Source organism: Salmo salar, chromosome 09 (genome assembly GCF_965601325.2).
Source record: "Salmo salar chromosome 09, fSalSal1, whole genome shotgun sequence".
Taxonomy (NCBI): domain Eukaryota; kingdom Metazoa; phylum Chordata; class Actinopteri; order Salmoniformes; family Salmonidae; genus Salmo; species Salmo salar.
This window is the reverse complement of record NC_138299.1, coordinates 41,520,374-41,541,110: the sequence shown is the minus strand read 5'-3', so window position 1 is coordinate 41,541,110 and position 20,737 is coordinate 41,520,374. Positions and strand designations below refer to the sequence as shown.

General features: G+C 41.8%; 2 protein-coding genes across 3 annotated transcripts in view; one reads left to right on the top strand and one right to left on the bottom strand.

The window, feature by feature from the left end:
- The first annotated feature begins 868 nt into the window (after positions 1 to 868).
- dusp23b (dual specificity phosphatase 23b) lies at positions 869 to 2,748 on the top strand. 2 transcript variants are annotated; one of them, XM_014211473.2, is made up of 3 exons: positions 869 to 887; positions 1,580 to 1,861; positions 2,066 to 2,748. In XM_014211473.2, the coding sequence occupies exons 2-3, from the start codon at positions 1,592 to 1,594 to the stop codon at positions 2,249 to 2,251; spliced, it is 456 nt and encodes a 151-aa protein (XP_014066948.1). In that variant the 5' UTR covers positions 869 to 887; positions 1,580 to 1,591; the 3' UTR covers positions 2,252 to 2,748. The 2 variants fall into 2 exon arrangements, with proteins under 2 accessions (XP_014066948.1, NP_001134900.1); NM_001141428.3 differs by lacking the exon at positions 869 to 887 and adding an exon at positions 900 to 1,004 and having other exon boundaries at positions 2,066 to 2,734.
- A 6,162-nt stretch (positions 2,749 to 8,910) lies between these two features.
- The window catches only part of slc22a3 (solute carrier family 22 member 3), a 28,936-nt gene continuing 17,109 nt past the window's right edge, over positions 8,911 to 20,737 (bottom strand). Inside the window, 3 exon segments of the mRNA XM_082955492.1 lie at positions 8,911 to 9,028; positions 18,263 to 18,362; positions 20,237 to 20,349. Of these exon segments, the coding sequence (XP_082811618.1) occupies positions 8,911 to 9,028; positions 18,263 to 18,362; positions 20,237 to 20,349 (331 nt within the window).

The following is a 20,737-nucleotide window of genomic DNA, read 5'->3' as shown; positions in this document are numbered from 1 at the left end:
TAGGTAGAGTTATTAAAGTGACTATGCTTAGATAGAAATTGGACACTGGGACCTGTATGATGACGCAAAGTTGGCAGTTGGAGGCCAGCTCCAGACCCTTACTGCAATCTCTCTGCCGCAACGGTCCAATTAAAAACCAATGGCTTCCGCCGCGACGTTGGCAACGCATGTCATCACAGAACAAGGAGCTATAAAAAGGTTCTGACTGTAAGGAGTACATATACGACCATAAGTGACTTTTCATAGCAGGTTAGGAGAATTTACGCAGCAGGTTAGAATAATTACCGTGGTGGGTTAGGAGACTTATTTTAAGGTTAGGAAAGGGGTTAGAGTTAGCTAAAATGCTCTCCTAACTACAAAAAAGTCACTTCTGGCCATAGCTGTACTCGCTCTATCTAGTCCCAACCAGTGATGTATATAAAGCCTAGACTGCTTAAGCCATATTGGCACTCCTCAGAAGAAGCAGTCCTCTGTAGGAATTTATGGAATTATACAGTATTTCAATTAAATGTTTCAAGGACAAAATTACATGCATTTAAGTATTTTTTTGTTGTAGTGGCGACAGTAACATTAGTACTTTCAAAAAAGTATACTTTAAGGATTATTATTATTTGTATGTTTAGTTCAGATAATAAAAGTATGCATTAAGGTGTCTGTAATATAATAAACGTGGCAAAAAAACAAATGTAGACATTATAAATGCATTTCTGTACAGTAACTTCCCAAACATTTTTTTTAAACCATGGTGAGGAGTGCCAAGATGGAGGTGCAGTGGCTTCAAAACAGTGCCCCCAGGAGATTTTCTAGTGTATGTATAAAATACTGTTCGCCGGCCTTTACAAATATTTGACGTCATCGTTCTAAAGACGGATTAAATTCCAGTGCAGGTTGTGTTCTTTGGTGTTTAACAGGACATTACACACACACACACCACACCCTAACTTCAGTCGTTTAGCTAGCTAAAAACCTTTTCACACGGATTTCTTCAAAAAACAATACTGAATGTAAGTAAATAACTGTATTGCATGAATGGACAGGTGCCAGTAGCATGCTAGCTCGCAACCTATTTTATAAGCTTCACGTAAAGATAGCTAGTGTAACTAGCAAAAATGTTTTATTACATTTGGACTTTTGGCAATATAGCAAATGTTAGTTTATCATCAGTTTTTTTTGTACACGGAGTTGACGCCCACCGTTTGTCATGGGCGTTTATGGATTTATTTATCTAACTCAACTAGTAGCTACTACTAACTAGCTCTTTTTTAGTGGGTTGAAGTGTCAGTCACAGATGAAAGGGGAACATTTTAGCTAGTTAGTTATACGAATCTTTTGTTATAATAAACCTTGTTCAAGTATCATGCGGTCTCCCAGTGGAGTACAATTCAACTAGGCCAGATTTCAGTCATCTTTCCTAAATACTACACAAAACTGAGGTCAAACAGTTTCACTGTAGTAACGTTAACACATCAATGGGCTTATTTTAGTATTTTCCTTCATTTTGATTGGGGGGCATCTGAATGCACATTGGGAATGAGATTGTTTTACCATTCAATAATCTCTACGTTTCACAATATTTCAGATTGACTTTGCCATGGCCTGTAGTCCACCCCCCAATTTCTCCTGGGTTGAACCTACAAAGTTGGCAGGACTGGCTTTCCCTCGAATGACTGCCCACTACCAATACCTTCTGGACAATGGCATTCAACACCTGGTCTGCTTGTGTGAGAGAAAACCTCCCAACTATGATACCGTCCCAGGAGTGAAACTACACCACATCAATATAATAGACTTCACCCCACCAACTCCAGAACAAATTCAGAGGTTTCTGTCTATTGTGGAGGAATCGAACGCTAAAGGCGAGGTAAGGGTTCAGTTACCCCTTAGTCAGTTAATACATCAGAGGACTTCCTTACTTCTGTTCCGACATATGAAACTAAACAAACATTGACCACAGTGGTCACAGTCAAAATGTACACATTTGAATTATAGTTAACCATTGCTGTATATTAAAACAGCCTGTATCTCTATCTATGTAGTCAGCCACATGTATTTCTCTCTGCTGTAGGGTGTAGCTGTTCACTGTATGCATGGCCATGGGAGGACAGGGACCATGTTGGCCTGCTATCTGGTGAAGACCAGGAAAATCTCAGGCATCGACGCCATTAATGAGATCAGAAGACTACGTCACGGCTCCATTGAGACACACGACCAGGAGAAAGCAGTGGTGCAGTTTTACCAGCGCATTAAATAACTTTTTGTTTAAATATTTTACGTTTAAATAATTTTAAAGGAGAAATCAACTTGTATGCCTGTACTGTACACATCTATAACTTGACAAATTGAAGTGGCCAAATTCAAAAAGGGGCCACATTTTATATATTATAGCTGTATTTCTTCTTTAAAGCTGCTACTCAGGTTTGGAACTACTCATGGATTTTTTAGGAGTGACTATTTTTAACTCTAGGAGGGTGTCCTGAATTGTATGGAAAGTATACTGTACATCTGTAATGTATACCATGACTGCTGTGCTTCTGCCTTGCTTGCTCTTTGGAGTTTTAGGCTGGGTATCTATAATGCACTTTGTGACAACTGCTGATGTAATATGGGCTATAGAAAACGCACTTGATTGCTGTTGTAAATTTGCCAAATAGAAAACCATTCATTTATTACAAAAATCCATTAAGTGACCTAAGTTTTGATTGAGTTCAATTAAACAACAGACTCATGCAATAAGCATTTGTGACTCAGCACCTGGATTCGGTCTTATGTAGCAACATTTGAAATAGGGTTTTCTACATTGGTAGAAAGTACAGACTCCGAGCTACAAAATGGTATATCATGCACTGCATTTTTGAGGAACAATGGGGAAAGTAATTCTGCTTTGCAAGTTTAGACTTAAACTCACTTTTGAGAAAATGGCCTTTGAATGTTTTGGTACCTACTAGCTCTCCTTTGTCTACACACATTCAGCATCGTTCACACCCTCTTAAGCCAGCCCCACCCATCTCTTTAAGGATTCACATGTGAGGTCATGTGCTAAACAATGAGTAGTGTAGTAGAGATTAAGACTTAAAGTGGTAGTAGCCAACAGTAAGGAAACATTCCAGGTAAACAAAGTGTCCAGATGTAAAGATACCTTAATAGAAAATGACTGAAGTAAAAGTCACCCAGTAAAATACTACTTGAGTAAAAGTCTAAAAGTGTTTGGTTTTAAAAAATACTTAAGTATCAAAAGTAAATGGAATTGCTAAAATGTACTTAAGTATCAAAAGTAAAAGTATAAATCATTTTACATTCCTTAAACCAGACGGCCCTATTTTTATTTGTTATTGACGGATAGCCAGGGGCACACTCCAACACTCCGATATAATTTACAAACAAAGCATTTGTGTTTAGTGAGTCTGTGTGGTATGTCACAAAATCATGTTACGACCACACATATCAATATTCATTTTATATATCAATATTTTGCTAAGTCTCAAAGTCTTGCTAAGTGATGGGTCTTTACAGAAGGTGTAAACGGTACAGCCAAATGGTTACTTGCATATTAGCATTATCAGAAATAGTGCAAATATAAAATGATATACAGTATGTAGACGAACAATAACGATAGTGATAGACGAGCTAGTTGTATGCATACAGTCGGGTAAAGTGGTGAGGAACTGCAGATAGTGCTGATGAGTGGTCTGTCTGAACCACGCATGAACAAGGGAATCTATATTCGGAGAGTCTGTTTCTGTCCTGCCCTTGACTTTGGTGAAGGGCATGTGATGCCCATAGCCTCTTCATTGTAAAACTCCCTAATCTTCTCAAAAAGATAAGTTTGTCTAGCTGTGTCCGGTCCAGGTGGTGCTTGTACAGGCAGACCATCTATGGGAAGAAGGATGTCAGCGTTGCGCAGCAGCTGGAACCTGGTCCCGACAGTCCGAACGCTCCTTGGCGACAACACCACCAGGCTCCAGAGCACCGAAGCTGTAAAACAGAAAATAACAAAAACATTTTTGACAACAATTCACCTCCCAAGTTTAGATAAGAAGAATAACCTCATACAATGCAATGAAAATTATATTTACCTGAAGTGCTGGTACTGCTTGATCTGTGGCAGCGGCCTGAAGTACGGAGTCAGGTGTTGTTGCCAGCCATAGCTTTCCACCAGCAGTCCAACCAGCTCTGGGATGTTGACCCCTGTCACAGTGATGTCCTTCACAACACCAGCAATCTCAGACAAAGTGTTCACTCTGGTCTTTCTGAAGCGCTGCTTGATGAGGCTGATGCACCAGTCGGGGGAAAACTTGGTGTGGCCTGTGATCAGGAAGTGAAGTTCCAGACTGTGGTGGAGCTTGTGCATGGTCCGCCAGGCACAATACCAGAGCACAAACTTGTTCTTATTTTGGCCACTGCAGTTATCACAATTCAGGTCCACACGTGTTTCGCCAACTCTGTAGTTGGTGAAGAAATGGTGCATGTAGTTGATGACTGCTGCTGTCTTTGCTGGATGACATGCCTTCATCAATCAAGTAGTTGACTTGTTGTGGTATTCCTTCACAGCCGACACCAAACAAGACACACTTGCGAGAAGTTAAAAATTAGATGGGACCTGGCTGCATAGGGTCAAAAGGATAGTGCACCTGCAAACAACGAAAGAACATTAAGATAAATTACAATTAATTGTCTCACCCCTGTCAATCTGTCTTTTCACAGCTTAGTGAAAGGTATTTGTCTGCCTCATATATATATATATTAGTGTACTGTATATCTATTTATCCATCTATGTCCTTAATCAGTATAAAAGAGGAAATGTTTCTTACTTGTTGAGTAAAATCAAAGCTGTAATGCATCCTGATGTCTTTGCTGGTTCAGTAGGGCCCCAGAGTCAACTGCAGGTCTTGACAGATGGTATTACTGTCAGCAACCATCTTCTGGTAGACAGACTGCTCACTCTGAACAAGCAGGAGATGCTGCTCTTGCTTCTTCAGCTTGGCTGATTTAACAGCTTCTGTCAGATTGGCAGATCTGAAGACCTGATAGTTGTTCCTCTGCCACTGCCAGCACAGGTCTGTCCTGGGCTTAGTGCTTGAGATGTGGGGCAGCAATGTTCTCCACAGATTCCTAAAGGAAGACAGCCCGAAAACCGAAATAATGTGAGATCAATAAAAGTAGTGCCAATCATGTTGGAGGTCAATTAAATCATCAAAATATGTTTATGCTTTTAAAATGTTGAGCCTTTATCAAATGTTGAGCCCGTCTTCTCAGGATCCTCCTTACAAGGCTTTGACTTTGGTGGAGTCATTTGATGTGAGATTCTCAGGGGCTGCATCACCTCTGATGTTGTCCTCCTGGACTCTGCACTACAACCAATCAATAACCCACACATGTTATTGAGAAGATCAATTATAGGTTATCTATACAGATATACAGACCATGCGTATTATATTTACCTCACATGCGACCCATGATAAGACTGCAATTATCCCATTAAATTAATTGTTAGTCGATTTTCAATAACACTATTGTTAGACTCACTAACCATGTTGGGGCTGGAGCAGTACAGCTGTCTGTTCTCCAGCAGGGCCTGTTCTCTCTGTGTTCTGTTCCCTCCATGGGGAAGGTTATTACCCCATAGTCTGCTCCATACCCTCATACAGGATCACGGTCTTACCGTTGGACTTAGCAGGGCCACTACCATCCAATGCTGAGGGAATCATAAACCAGTTGGTTAGATCCAGATCATCTAGGAACCCGTAGAGATCCATGAGAATGTCACCAGCTATAGGTCTACTATTCCTCTACCATTTTTCATTGTGGAAAACGACTACTGAATAATGGGAGTCCATGAAATGCAATTAGCTGAATCGAAAATACAAATTGTCTTTGGTCTTAGATCATTACACCTTTGTTGAAGGACTGTTCAGGGAAAAAACGCTAATGCAATAGAAATATTGCATTTTATTCTTGTTCTGCTTGTAGCTATATTTGTTACTGAAGTTCTACTCGTATCTAGTTGTTACCGGAGGTGGTTCATCAAGCAGGTCAGCCAGACCATGGTATGCTGCCCTCTGCTTGGCAACCTGTTGAGTCACAACAATTATTATATATATATTATTAAGTTTCACATAGCCATATGACTGAAAAAGGACCTGAAAGTTAGAACGCTATCTACCTTCCCTGTGAGAATCCTGCCATACTGTGTCCATCCACGCACAGCAACTGGCCCCCAGAAATCAACCTGCCATCATGTCCAACACAGCGCCATGGAAACACATGGGTAACATAAGTTTTCAATGATGTTCATTCAAATGTATCGAAATGTCATTGCATACTGTACCCAGTCCACATAGATTATTTGAATTGTACTATACACTGTGTACAAAACATTCCATGACATAGACTGACCAGGTGAAAGCTATGATCCCTTATTGATTTTACCTGTTAAATCCACTTCAATCATTGTAGATAAAGGGGAGACAGGTTAAAGAAGGATTTTTAAGACTTGAGACAATTGAGACATGGATTGTGTATGTGTGCCATTCAGAGGGTGAATGGGCAAGACAAAAGATTTAAGTGCCTTTGAATGGGTATGGTAGTAGGTGCCAGGCGCAATGGTTTGTGTCAAGAATTGCAACGTTGCTGGGTTTTTCACACTCAACAGTTTCCCTTGTTATCAAGAATGGTCCACCACCCAAAGGACATCCAGCCAACTTGACATAACTGTGGGATGCATTGGAGTCAACATGGGCCAGCATCCCTGTGGAACGCTTTCAACATCTTGTAGAGTCCATGCCCCGACGAATTGAGGCTAGTTCTGAGAGCAAAAGGGGGTGCAACTCAATATTAGGAAGGTGTTCCTGATGTTTTGTACACTCAGTGTAGTTTTCTAACCATTTCTGCTGGTCCTACCTTGACGATAGACAACGTAAATCCCAAGGTTGTTTTATCCTGCTCCCTGTAGATGGGAGCAAAATATGGATTCTTGTCAGTGATTGTTGCATGAATGGATGAACTAATGAATTTGCACCTTGGCTGCCATGATGCTGACCCACATTCCTCTGTTCAAGGGTTTGTTCAGTGTAATAGTCAAATCAAATCAAATTTATTTATAAAGCCCTTCTTTCATCAGCTGATATCTCAAAGTACTGTACAGAAACCCAGCCTAAAACCCCAAACAGCAAGCAATGCAGGTGGAGAAGCACGGTGGCTAGGAAAAAACTCCCTAGAAAGGCCAGAACCTAGGAAGAAACCTAGAGAGGAACCAGGCTATGAGGGGTGGCCAGTCATCTACTGGCTGTGCCGGGTGGATATTGTAACAGAACATGGCCAAGATGTTCAAATGTTCATAGATGACCAGCAGGGACAAATAATAATAATTACAGTGGTTGTAGAGGGTGCAACAGGTCAGCACCTCAGGAGTAAATGTCAGTTGGCTTTTCATAGCCGATCATTCAGAGTATCTCTACCACTCCTGCTGTCTCTAGAGAGTTGAAAACAGCAGGTCTGGGACAGGTAGCACGTCCGGTGAACAGGTCAGGGTTCCATAGCCGCAGGCAGAACAGTTGAAACTGGAGCAGCAGCACGGCCAGGTGGACTGGGGACAGCAAGGAGTCATCAGGCCAGGCAGTCCCGAGGCATGGTCCTAGGGCTCAGGTCCTCCGAGAGAAAGAAAGAGAGAGAGAAAGAGAAAGAGAGAATTAGAGAGAGCATACTTAAATTCACACAAGACACCGGATAAGACAGGAGAAATACTCCAGATAGTCAGGTTCTCAGTGTCTAATAATTGAAAGAAACAGAGAAAAGATCACAATAAGATAAAAAGATAAAAACGGATACAGAACTATATAATTTGCTTTTAGAAACACACGCTTCTAAAAGGCTTCTTTCCCCATTTGAGAACCCGTTTTGGTTCGAGGTAGAGAAACGGTTTGCTCTGTTGAAGAAGATAATCCAGAGGTGAGAGATTGTAATTCAAAGGTCTACAGGAAGAGAGAACATTTTAGATAACTATACACAAACACAACAATACATGCTGTACAGTGCATTGTTTTGTGTTATGTATATCATGCATTTTACTTAGGATGTTAACTTTTTCCATCCTGAATAAAGCCTCCAACAATGCAGGTGTTTTATACCAGTTTTTAAAAGTAATTCACTGTTTTATAGCCTACTGAAACACATTAAAGTTCAGAAAACCTTAATGACAAGTGAATGCAAACGTAATCATATTCTCTTTTTACAATGGTGGAAAAAGTACCCAATTGTCATACTTGAGTAAAAGTAAAGATACCTTAATAGAAAATGATTCAAGTAAAAGTGAAAGTCACTCAGTAAAATACTACTTGAGTAAAAGTAAAAAAGTATTTGCTTTTAAATATATGTAAGTATCAAAAGTAGATGCAATTGCAAAAATATACTCAAGTTTTTAAAGTAAAACTATAAATTATTTCACATTGCTTAGATTAACCAAACTGTACCATTTTTTATTTTTTATTTTTCCATTTACGTATAATTTACACTGCAACAATCAGACATAATTTGCAAACTAAGTATTTATGGTTAGTGAGTCTGCCAGATCAGAGGCAGTAGGGATGACCAGGGATGTTCTCTTGATAAGTGCGTGAATTTGACAATTTTCCTGCTATTAAGCATTCAAAATATAATGAGTACTTTTGGGTGTCATGAAAAATGTATGGAGTAAAAAGTACATTATTTTCTTTAGGAATGTAGTGAAGTAAAAGTTAAAATATAAATAGTAAAGTACAGATACCCCAATAAACTACTTAAGTAGTACATTAAAGTATTTTCACTTAAGTACTTTACACCACTGTCTTTTTACTAGATTACAAGAGTACCTTTGCGGCAGATAGGCTCTAGGAACTCTCTGAAGCCCTGTGGGATGCCTCTGACCGTGTCATAGGATTAGCCATCCTCAGAGAACAGGAAGGGGAGGTGGAGGTCTGGCCCCTCCTCCAGCTGGAGGTCCCACCCTTCACTATGCACCACGTCATCAGCACTGGTCTCTGCAGCAGACACCACCCTGTCAATCACACCCTGGAGCGCAGGGTTCATGGTATATAGGAAGACATGAGGGGTATTTGAGAAACCTGTGTTTTTTGGTTACACTTTACAATAACTTCCATGAATAAGCCATTATAAATCCTTCTAATTGCTTTATAATGTATCTGATGTTATGTCATGACCTTTACAGTAAAATAAAATAAGCAAGATAAAAACAACAGGAGGCAATAAATCGATGAATAAAATAAAATAAAAAAAGCACACAAATAAGCCAAGACAACTAACAGTAAAATCTAATCAAATTAAACATTCATATACAGTGCATTGGAAAAGTACTCAGACCCCTTCCCTTTTTCCACATTTTGTTACTTTACAGCCTTATACTAAAATTGATTAAATAAATTGTTTTCCTCATTGATTTACACACAATACCCCATAATGACAAAGTGAAAACAGGTTTTTAGAAATTTTGCAAATGTATATCAAACACAGAAATACCTTATTTACATAAGTATTCAGACCCTTTGCTATGAGACTCCCGTTTCCATTGATTATCCTTGAGATGTTTCTACAACTTGATTGGAATCTACCTGTGGTTTATTTTAATTGATTGGACATGATTTGAAAAGGCACACACCTGTCTACTTAAGGTCCCACAGTTGACAGTGCATGTCAGAGCAAAAAATCAAGCCATGAGATCGAAGGAATTGTCCGTAGAGCTCCGAGACAGAATTGTGTCGAGGCACAGATCTGGGGAACGGTACCAAAAAATGTCTGTAGGATTGAATGTCCCCAAGAACACAGTGGCCACCATCATTCTTAAATGGAAGAAGTTTGGAACCACCAAGACTCTTCCTAGAGCTGAGCAATCGGGGGAGAAGTGCCTTGGTCAGGAAGGTGACCAAGAACCCGATGGTCACTCAGACAGAGCTCCAAAGTTCCTCTGTGGAGATGGGAGAACCTTCCAGAAGGACAACCAACTCTGCAGCACTTCACCAATCAGGTCTTTATGGTAGAGGGACCAGATGGAAGCCACTCCTCAGTAAAAGGCACATGATGGCCCGCTTGGAGTTTGCTAAAAGTCACCTAAAGGACTGTCAGACCATGAGAAACAAGAGAAACCAAAATTGAACTCTTTGGCCTGAATGCCAAGCATCACGTCTGGAGGAAACCTAGCACCATCCCTATGGTGAAGCATGGTGGTGGTAGCATCATGCCTTCGGGATGTTTTTCAGCAGCAGGGACTGTGAGACTAGTCAGGATCGAGGGAAAGATGAATGGAGCAAAGTACAGAGAGATCCTTGATGAAAACCTGCTCCAGAGAGCTCAGGACCTCAGACTGGGGCGAAGGTTCACCTTCCAGTAGGAAAACGACCCTAAGCACACAGCCAAGACAACGCAGGAGTGGCTTCGGGACAAGTCTCTGAATGTCCCTGAGTGGCGCAGCCAGAGCCCGGACTTGAACACGATCAAACATCTCTGGAGAGACCTGAAAATAGCTGTGCAGCAATGCTCCCCATCCAACCGGACAGAGCTGAGAGGATCTGCAGAGAAGAATGGGATAAACTCCCCAAATACAGGTGTGGCAAGCTTGTTGCGTCATACCCAAGAAGACTCTAGGCTGTAATCGCTGCCAAAGGTGCTTCAACAAAGTACTGAGTAAAGGGTCTGAATACTTACGTAAATGTGATTTTTCCGTTTTTTATTTGTAATACATTTGCAAAAATGTCTAAACCTGTTTTTGTTTTGTCATTTTGGGGTATTGTGTGTAGATTGATGAAGGGGGAAAACTACACTGCTCAAAAAAATAAAGGGAACACTAAAATAACACATCCTAGATCTGAATGAATGAAATAATCTTATTAAATACTTTTTTCTTTACATAGTTGAATGTGCTGACAACAAAATCACACATAAATAATCAATGGAAATCCAATTTATCAACCCATGGAGGTCTGGATTTGGAGTAACACTCAAAATTAAAGTGGAAAACCACACTACAGGCTGATCCAACTTTGATGTAATGTCCTTAAAACAAGTCAAAATGAGGCTCAGTAGTGTGTGTGGCCTCCACGTGCCTGTATGACCTCCCTACAATGCCTGGGCATGCTCCTGATGAGGTGGCGGATGGTCTCCTGAGGGATCTCCTCCCAGACCTGGACTAAAGCATCCGCCAACTCCTGGACAGTCTGTGGTGCAACGTGGCGTTGGTGGATGGAGCGAGACATGATGTCCCAGATGTGCTCAATTGGATTCAGGTCTGGGGAACGGGCGAGCCAGTCCATAGCATCAATGCCTTCCTCTTGCAGAAACTGCTGACACACTCCAGCCACATGAGGTCTAGCATTGTCTTGCATTAGGAGGAACCCAGGGCCAATCGCACCAGCATATGGTCTCACAAGGGGTCTGAGGATCTCATCTCGGTACCTAATGGCAGTCAGGCTACCTCTGGCAAGCACATGGAGGGCTGTGCGGCCCCCCAAAGAAATGCCACCCCACACCATGACTGACCCACCGCCAAACCGGTCATGCTGGAGGATGTTGCAGGCAGCAGAACGTTCTCCACGGCGTCTCCAGACTCTGTCACGTCTGTCACGTGCTCAGTGTGAACCTGCTTTCATCTGTGAAGAGCACAGTGCGCCAGAGGCGAATTTGCCAATCTTGGTGTTCTCTGGCAAATGCCAAACGTCCTGCACGGTGTTGGGCTGTAAGCACAACCCCCACCTGTGGACGTCGGGCCCTCATACCACCCTCATGGAGTCTGTTTCTGACCGTTTGAGCAGACACATGCACATTTGTGGCCTGCTGGAGGTCATTTTGCAGGGCTCTGGCAGTGCTCCTCCTGCTCCTCCTTGCACAAATGCGGAGGTAGCGGTCCTGCTGCTGGGTTGTTGCCCTCCTACGGCCTCCTCCACGTCTCCTGATGTACTGGCCTGTCTCCTGGTAGCACCTCCATGCTCTGGACACTACGCTGACAGACACAGCAAACCTTCTTGCCACAGCTTGCATTGATGTGCCATCCTGGATGAGCTGCACTACCTGAGCCACTTGTGTGGGTTGTAGACTCTGTCTCATGCTACCACTAGAGTGAAAGCCCCGCCAGCATTCAAAAGTGACCAAAACATCAGCCAGGAAGCATAGGAACTGAGAAGTGGTCTGTGGTCACCACCTGCAGAACCACTCCTTTATTGGGGGTGTCTTGCTAATTGCCTATAATTTCCACCTGTTGTCTATTCCATTTGAACAACAGCATGTGAAATGTATTGTCAATCAGTGTTGCTTCCTAAGTGGACAGTTTGATTTCACAGAAGTGTGATTGACTTGGAGTTACATTGTGTTGTTTAAGTGTTCCCTTTATTTTTTTGAGCAGTGTATTTAATCCATTTTAGATTTAGGCTGTAACGTAACAAAATGTGGCAAAAGTCAAGGGGTCTGAATACTTTCTGAATGCACTGTATGTAGTGTGAATGGGTGGGGGCTTTGTGTGAGAGTGTCAGTGTAGTGTGTGAGTGTGTATATTGTGTGACTATATATGGTCTTGTGAGTGTGCATAGAGTCAGGCGCAGGTGGAGTGGAAGAGCTGGGAGAACAGCTGGATGGTGAGGTCTGCGTTGACCTGGCAGCACAGCAGCACATACATGTCACCCATCAGTGTGTTCAGTGCGCCATCTGGTGGTAGGAATAGGGAGTGACAGAAACTAGTAAAAGGGTAATCTCAGAACAGAACAAAATCTTGCGCATTAAACATTTTTTGGGGGGAAGGTATTCCCACACACACAAATAATAGCCATATATGATTGTGTCTCATTGTAATCGAGGTATGAACTGTTTTAAAATGAAATTGTGGTTTAGTTGTGGTCAATTTGCAGTGTAAAAAATTATTATTATATTCTGGCCCCGACCACCCACTCCGAGAAAAATCATCCCACAGCTGAATCTAGTTCCTAGCTAGAAGGACACTCTTCCCAGTTGTCCTGTATATACACTGAACAAAAATATAAACACAACATGCAACAATTTAAAATATTTTACTAAGTTACAGTTTACATAAGGAAAACAGCCAATTTAAATAATTTCATTAGGCCCTAATCTATGGATTTCACATGACTGGGAATACAGATATGCATCTGTTAATCACAGATGCCTTCAAAAAAGGTAGGGGCATGGATCAGAAAACCAGTCAGTATCTGTTGTGACCACCATTTGCCTCATGCAGCACAACATATCTCCTTCGCATAGAGTTGATCAGGCTGTTGATTGTAGCCTGTGGAATGTTGTCCCTCTCCTCTTCAATGGCTGTGTGAAGTTGCTGGATATTGATGGGAACTGGAACACGATGTTATACACGTCGATCCAGAGCATCCCAAAAATGCTCAATGGGTGACATGTCTGGTGAGTATGCATGCCATGGAAGAACTGGGACATTTTCTACTTCCAGGAATTGTGTACAGATCCTTGCGTCATCAGGTCGTGCATTATAATGCTGAAACATGAGGTGATGGTGGGGGATTAATGATAGGACAATGGGCCTCAGGATCTCGTCACAGTATCTCTGTGTATTCAAACTGCCATCGATAAAATCCAATTGTGTTCGTTGTCCGTAGTTTATGCCTGCCCATACCATAACCCCACCACCACCATGGGGCACTCTGCCATCTGCCCGGTACAGTTGAAACTGGGATTCATCCGTGAAGAGCTCACATCTCCAGTGTGCCAGTGGCCATTAAAGGTGAGCATTTGCCCACTGAGCACGCAGATGAGCTTCCCTGAGACAGTTTGTGCAGAAATTCTTTAGTTGTGAAAACCCACAGTTTCATCAGCGGTCCAGTGGCTGGTCTCAGACGATCCCGCAGCTGAAGAAGCCGGATGTGGAGGTCCTGGGCTAGCGTGGTAACATGTGGTCTGTGGTTGTCAGGCTGGTTGGACATACTGTCAAATTCTATAAAACAACGTTGGAGGCAACTTATGGTAGAGAAATTAAAATTAAATTATCTGGCAACAGCTCTGGTGGACATTCCTGCAGTCAGTACGCCAATTGCACGCTCCCTCAAAACTTGAGACATCTATGGCATTGTGTTGTGTGACAAAACTGCACATTTTAAAATGGCCTTTTATTGTCCCCAGCACAAGGTGCACCTGAGTAATGATCATGCTGTTTAATCAGCTTCTTGATATGCCACACCTGTCAGGTGGATGGATTATCTTGGCAAAGGAGAAATGCTCACAAGTAGGGATGTAAACTAAATTTGAGAGAAATAAGCTTTTTGTGCAAATGGACAATTTCAGGTCATGAAACATGGGACCAACACTTTACATGTTGTGTTTATATTTCTGTTCAGTGAAGATTAAATATAAATTCTATTGATTCTATTATTGAGGTCCACTCACCAGACTGATCTCAAACAGGTTCAGTCTGTTGTTGTTCCAATGTTGGATGATATCAGCTAACCTCTGCCACTCTTCCTTCCCTGTCATGTCCAGTCAACCCAGTAAATACTAAAGGGACAGTGTTTTGTCTTCAAAATAATCCTTTCATTGGTCACACTCTCTTCCAGTGCACTATCCTGCAATGACAAGAGTGCAAATCCAAAGCCTATTCCTGTGTTCCTGTATAACCCATCTGTAGTACAACTCTGAATGCCTATACATAATAACCTCATTACTTTCTCTAGCAGTAGGCCCTGGGACGCCTCCTCACCTCTGTTAGTGGTGGGTCATCGCACCCTTGTTATGCGTGACCATGACAGCAATAGACTGGCCTCTTAATCAAATTATCGTAGCTGCTACCTAGATGACTGGATTGATCGTAGCTGCTACCCAGATGACTGGATTGATCGTAGCTTCTACCCAGATGACTGGATTGATCGTAGCTGCTACCCAGATGACTGGATTGATCGTAGCTGCTACCCAGATGACTGGATTGATCGTAGCTTCTACCCAGATGACTGGATTGATCGTAGCTGCTACCCAGATGACTGGATTGATCGTAGCTTCTACCCAGATGACTGGATTGATCGTAGCTGCTACCCAGATGACTGGATTGATCGTAGCTGCTACCCAGATGACTGGATTGATCGTAGCTGCTACCCAGATGACTTGATTCTATAATAACACATATTTCACTTCCTGTGTACAATATTATAGCATAACAATATCAACAATAAAATCAACATCACCAAGTCTATGGGCCCAATAACTATTGTTTTTACTGTAAAAGTGGGCGGTGTCCTAGTTCATTTCATAGTCAACTAATGTGGGTAATCTGGATGTATGCCTATGAAAAACTGGGAACACCCCTACACCTGTGTGGTTTATGGTACAAGCCTACCGTAAATTCCGGACTATAAGCCGCAACTTTTTTCCCAGCTTTGAACCTCGCGGCTTAAACAATGACGTGGCTAATATATGGATTTTTCCCGCTTTTAATTTTTTTTCTAAAAAAAAAAACATTCTGTGACGTGCTCAGTTTTTTGGCGGCATGAAGCTTTCATTAGACCAATGAAATTGCCCAACGGGTTAAGGTCAAACAACTTTTTTGTTTACTGTTTAGATTAAATCGAGCGCTCTCAAACTTCCCATCATTCTGATTACGGTAGTCATTTTGTCACCCTCATCATGGCAAAGACACGGAGAAATGCATATGATGCAGCTTTCAAGTTGAAGGCGATTTATCTGGCTGTTGGAAAAGGAAATAGAGCTGCTGCACGGGAGCTTGGTCTTAATGAGTCGATGATAAGACGTTGGAAACAGCAGCGTGAGGAATTGACTCAGTGCAAAAAGACAACTAAAGCTTACTGCAAATTTTTTCTTTTTTGTTACAAGCCGTGTTTCGTTAAAGCCTATTTATTTTTGTTACAAGCCGTGTTTCGTTAAAGCCTATTTATTTTTGTTACAAGCCGTGTTTTGTTAAAGCCTGTGTAAAGTTAATTTGTTTCAATGTACCGGTAGGCACCTGCGGCTTATAGACATGTGCGGCTTATTTATGTTCAAAATAATATATTTTTTTAAATTCAGTGGGTGCGGCTTATATTCAGGTGCGCTTAATAGTCCGGAAATTATGGTATTCATCAAAGTGTATGCACAATATCTTCTCATGGAAAAAGTATATTCAGTCACTGTTGAGGCAATGAGATGCAGCTAGTGTGTTCAGGGGGCGTCTGGTGCAGTGTACCCTACTCATACAGTTCAATCATTGATCTGAATCATGAAGATACAGTAGTTACCCTGAACCCTAAAAGTCAGCCCCAGCTTGCTACAGTATGTATGAGCACATTCCACCCTCCTTTAGTCCGGGAAGTTATCATGCTTGAGTGGAGTCCGCTTCTGATGGATATATGTGATCTCCACCAGTATGTGTTACAGGCCTTCAATCCAGACCATTCAACCACATCATTAATGTAAGGCAGTGTTTGTGACTGCTCATGACGCGTCCAGTAGTAACTCACAATAGAACAAATACCTTAATACACATGAACAACCAATTAAATCTTATTTAAAACACAAAACAATGAATGCTATTGCCAACCCTATATGCTAGACACCCACCTGAGCGACCCACCCACTAAGGAGAAGTCCTTATCCATTTTATAGGCCTAGTGCAAGTAGCCTGCACGCAGCCAAGACAGAAAGGTGAACGCAGTCAGAGACCCACTAAAGTAGCACTGCCCCCTCAAGAGTGAAACCCTGCCTGGCAGGGTAGGTCCAAAAGCCAAAGCCCCCAGATGGGTGAGCATAATATACAAGGATTTTCTCAAAGCTGCTAATAAGAAACTTGATGACCTCGTACTTAGCCGGTGGGAATTCCGGTGGAGTACCCCACCCAGGTAGTGGCAGTGCTGGTTATGTTGATCTATGGGTGGAAGAGGAGAGAGGCGCAGATGTGTTTGTTTGGGAGGGGTCGGGTGAGTGAGTGTATGCATCCCACATCTGTTGACAAAAATGTGGAATTCCTACTGCCAGCCCTTGTTATAGGTAACAATCCTTCATAGAAGTGCTTATATTATTACAGTTATTATTCATCAATTTTGGGAATAAATTAAGATATGCAAGATGTTTTAATATATATATTTATAAAATAACTAGATGCAGTAGAATCGAGGCGAAGGCGTTCTAAATGATGTTGACTGCGGATCTAGTTCTGTACTGTAGATGGCACCATGTGCTCTTTTTAAAGGATGGGCCCCTATCTCTTAAAGGCCCTAGCATCCATATGTACAGGGATGGTCAGACAGTTATTTTTTTTAAATGTAAACTTTATTTAACTAGGCAAGTCAGTTAAGAACAAATTATTATTTACAATGACGGCCTACCCCGGCCGAACCTGGGCCAATTGTGCACCACCCTATGGGATTCCTAATTACAGCCGGATGTGATACAGCCTGGAATCGAACCAGGGACTGTAGTGACGCCTCTTGCCCTCATAAAACATATTTGGATTTGTTTAACACTTTTTTGGTTACTACATGATTCCATATGTTTTATTTCATAGTTTTGATGTCTTCACTATTATTCCACAATGTAGAAAATAGTAAAAATAAAGAAAAACCCTTGAATGAGTAGGAGTTCTAAAACGTTTGACCGGTAGTTTATATATGAGGGATTGGAAATTCTGCAGACGATTACGTTGATAGAAGCCACAATCTATCTGCAATATTAAAGCTAATCTGCTCCCTAATCTTTTATAAAAATATTTGCTATTGTCGTCTGGATGTTGAAAATGCTATTGTATTCCATCATTCCATCAGTTTTAATTTTCCAAAATGTATTACAGTACACAATTACTTTCAATATCATATTTATCATAGGTATAAAATTGTGTTCATTAAACAAACAATTGTTATGGTATAAACATTTTATTTTATGATGTTATAAACATGTTATAGACAAAAAGTTTTTCATTTTTGCTCCTCTCTTCTCTTAATTCTACTTTACATGTCACTTTTCTTCCTCCCAAGACTCGCGGAGTAACAGATAGCAGTACATGTATAAATGTGTGTGTATACTGTGTGAAATTCACCAAAATATATGGAATATGTTAGATGATGTAGTTATGTTGGCATCTTTTCCTTTTGAGACGTATCTGTATCTCCTCCTGGTAACACAAAGAGGGTACAATAAGGGACTAATGCTAATTAATATAAACATAAACAAAAACATAAACGTAAACAAATACACAAACATAAACATAAACACAAGCATAAACGTAAACAAATACACAAACATAACCAAAACATAAACATAAACACAAACATACCCATTTAAGTTCTCCACGTCTTCTATGGTCTCAGGGAAATCGATGCCTCTCATCTCTGGTAATAGCATGACCAGTCCACTGTACAACACGGACATGACACCTACAGATACACATGTTACAGTATTATCGAGCAGTTGAGCTGACAGTTCTGAGATGCAGAGATATGAGCTGTATATCACAGTAAGATCAATCGTTTGACGTCAATGTGAGAGTTTAATGATATTTTCTTCATCAATTTATCTGCATGTATTTCTAAAATACAAAATATGCAAAGAGGAGGGCACTCAACCAACGTGAGTGGGGGTGCAACCCCCAAAAATGTATAATCTTTGCAAAATATACTGCTCAAAAGAATAAAGGGAACACTTAAACACCACATCCTAGATCTGAATGAAAGAAATAATCTTATTAAATACTTTTTTCTTTACATAGTTGAATGTGCTGACAACAAAATCACACAAAAATAATCAATGGAAATCCAATTTATCAACCCATGGAGGTCTGGATTTGGAGTCACACTCAAAATTAAAGTGGAAAACCACACTACAGGCTGATCCAACTTTGATGTAATGTCCTTAAAACAAGTCAAAATGAGGCTCAGTAGTGTGTGTGGCCTCCACGTGCCTGTATGACCTCCCTACAACGCCTGGGCATGCTCCTGATGAGATGGCGGATGGTCTCCTGAGGGATCTCCTCCTCCTTTAGACCTGGACTAAAGCATCCGCCAACTCCTGGACAGTCTGTGGTGCAATGTAGTGTTGGTGGATGGAGCGAGACATGTCCCAGATGTGCTCAATTGGATTCAGGTCTGGGGAACAGGCGGGCCAGTCCATAGCATCAATGCCTTCCTCTTGCAGGAACTGCTGACACACTCCAACCACATGAGGTCTAGCATTGTCTTGCATTAGGAGGAACCCAGGGCCAACCGCACCAGCATATGGTCTCACAAGGGGTCTGAGGATCTCATCTCGGTACCTAATGGCAGTCAGGCTACCTCTGGCGAGCACATGGAGGGCTGTGCGGCCCCCAAAGAAATGCCACCCCACACCATGACTGACCCACCGCCAAACCGGTCATGCTGGAGGATGTTTCAGGCAGCAGAACGTTCTCCACGGCGTCTCCAGACTCTGTCACGTCTGTCACGTGCTCAGTGTGAACCTGCTTTCATCTGTGAAGAGCACAGGGCGCCAGTGGCGAATTTGCCAATCTTGGTGTTCTCTGGCAAATGCCAAACGTCCTGCACGGTGTTGGGCTGTAAGCACAACCCCCACCTGTGAACGTCGGGCCCTCATACCACCCTCTTGGAGTCTGTTTCTGACCGTTTGAGCAGACACATGCACATTTGTGGCCTGCTGGAGGTCATTTTGTAGGGCTCTGGCAGTGCTTCTCCTGCTCCTCCTTGCACAAAGGCGGAGGTAGCGGTCCTGCTGCTGGGTTGTTGCCCTCCTACGGCCTCCTCCACGTCTCCTGATGTACTGGCCTGTCTCCTGGTAGCGCCTCCATGCTCTGGACACTACGCTGACAGACACAGCAAACCTTCTTGCCATAGCTCGCATTGATGTGCCATCCTGGATGAGCTGCACTACCTGAGCCACTTGTGTGGGTTGTAGACTCCGTCTCATGCTACCACTAGAGTGAAAGCACCGCTAGCATTCAAAAGTGACCAAAACATCAGCCAGGAAGCATAAGAACTGAGAAGTGGTCTGTGGTCCCCACCTGCAGAACCACTCCTTTATTGGGGGTGTCTTGCTAATTGCCTATAATTTCCACCTGTTGTCTATTCCATTTGCACAACAGCATGTGAAATGTATTGTCAATCAGTGTTGCTTCCTAAGTGGACAGTTTGATTTCACAGAAGTGTGATTGACTTGGAGTTACATTGTGTTGTTTAAGTGTTCCCTTTATTTTTTTGAGCAGTGTATATATATATATATATATTTTTTTTAAAAAATGTAAAATACAATTGTGAAATACCATAGAGGAAGAGAGGCAGTTCCTGCCAGATACTGGCCAGTCTGTAGAGCAAGAAAGGGGCAACTATAGCTCCTATATCACTGGCTGATGAGCACACAGACACGCCCAGGTTTCTGTCAAATACAAGTGATATTAGTCTTGATATACAGTACACTACGTCATATCAATGTGATTTCATTATTCTTTTCAAACACTCGATCATACAGTAGTGTTTACACATATTCCAATGTGTATTATTGCATGTTACTGCATATAGTACTAACAGCAGTGTTGTGTTCGAGACTGCCTAAAGCAAGACCGATTCAAGACCAAGACCGGAGAAAATTGAGTCAGAGTCAAGACCAAGACCGGAGAAAATTGAGTCAGAGTCAAGACCAAGCCTGGAGAAGACTGAGACCAAAAAAATGGGAGTCCATTTCAAGACCATGATTGTAATTTAGTCAAATCACCACTATAATAAGAGTTGAAAATGTCCAGTATTTCTGTGTTCATATTTCAGAA

Coding starts and splice junctions, on each gene's coding strand:
- dusp23b (XM_014211473.2), top strand. CDS start 1,592: ATGGCCTGTAGTCCACCCCCCAATTTCTCCTGGGTTGAACCTACAAAG. Junction 1,862..2,065: donor AATCGAACGCTAAAGGCGAG/GTAAGGGTTCAG, acceptor TCTCTGCTGTAG/GGTGTAGCTGTTCACTGTAT.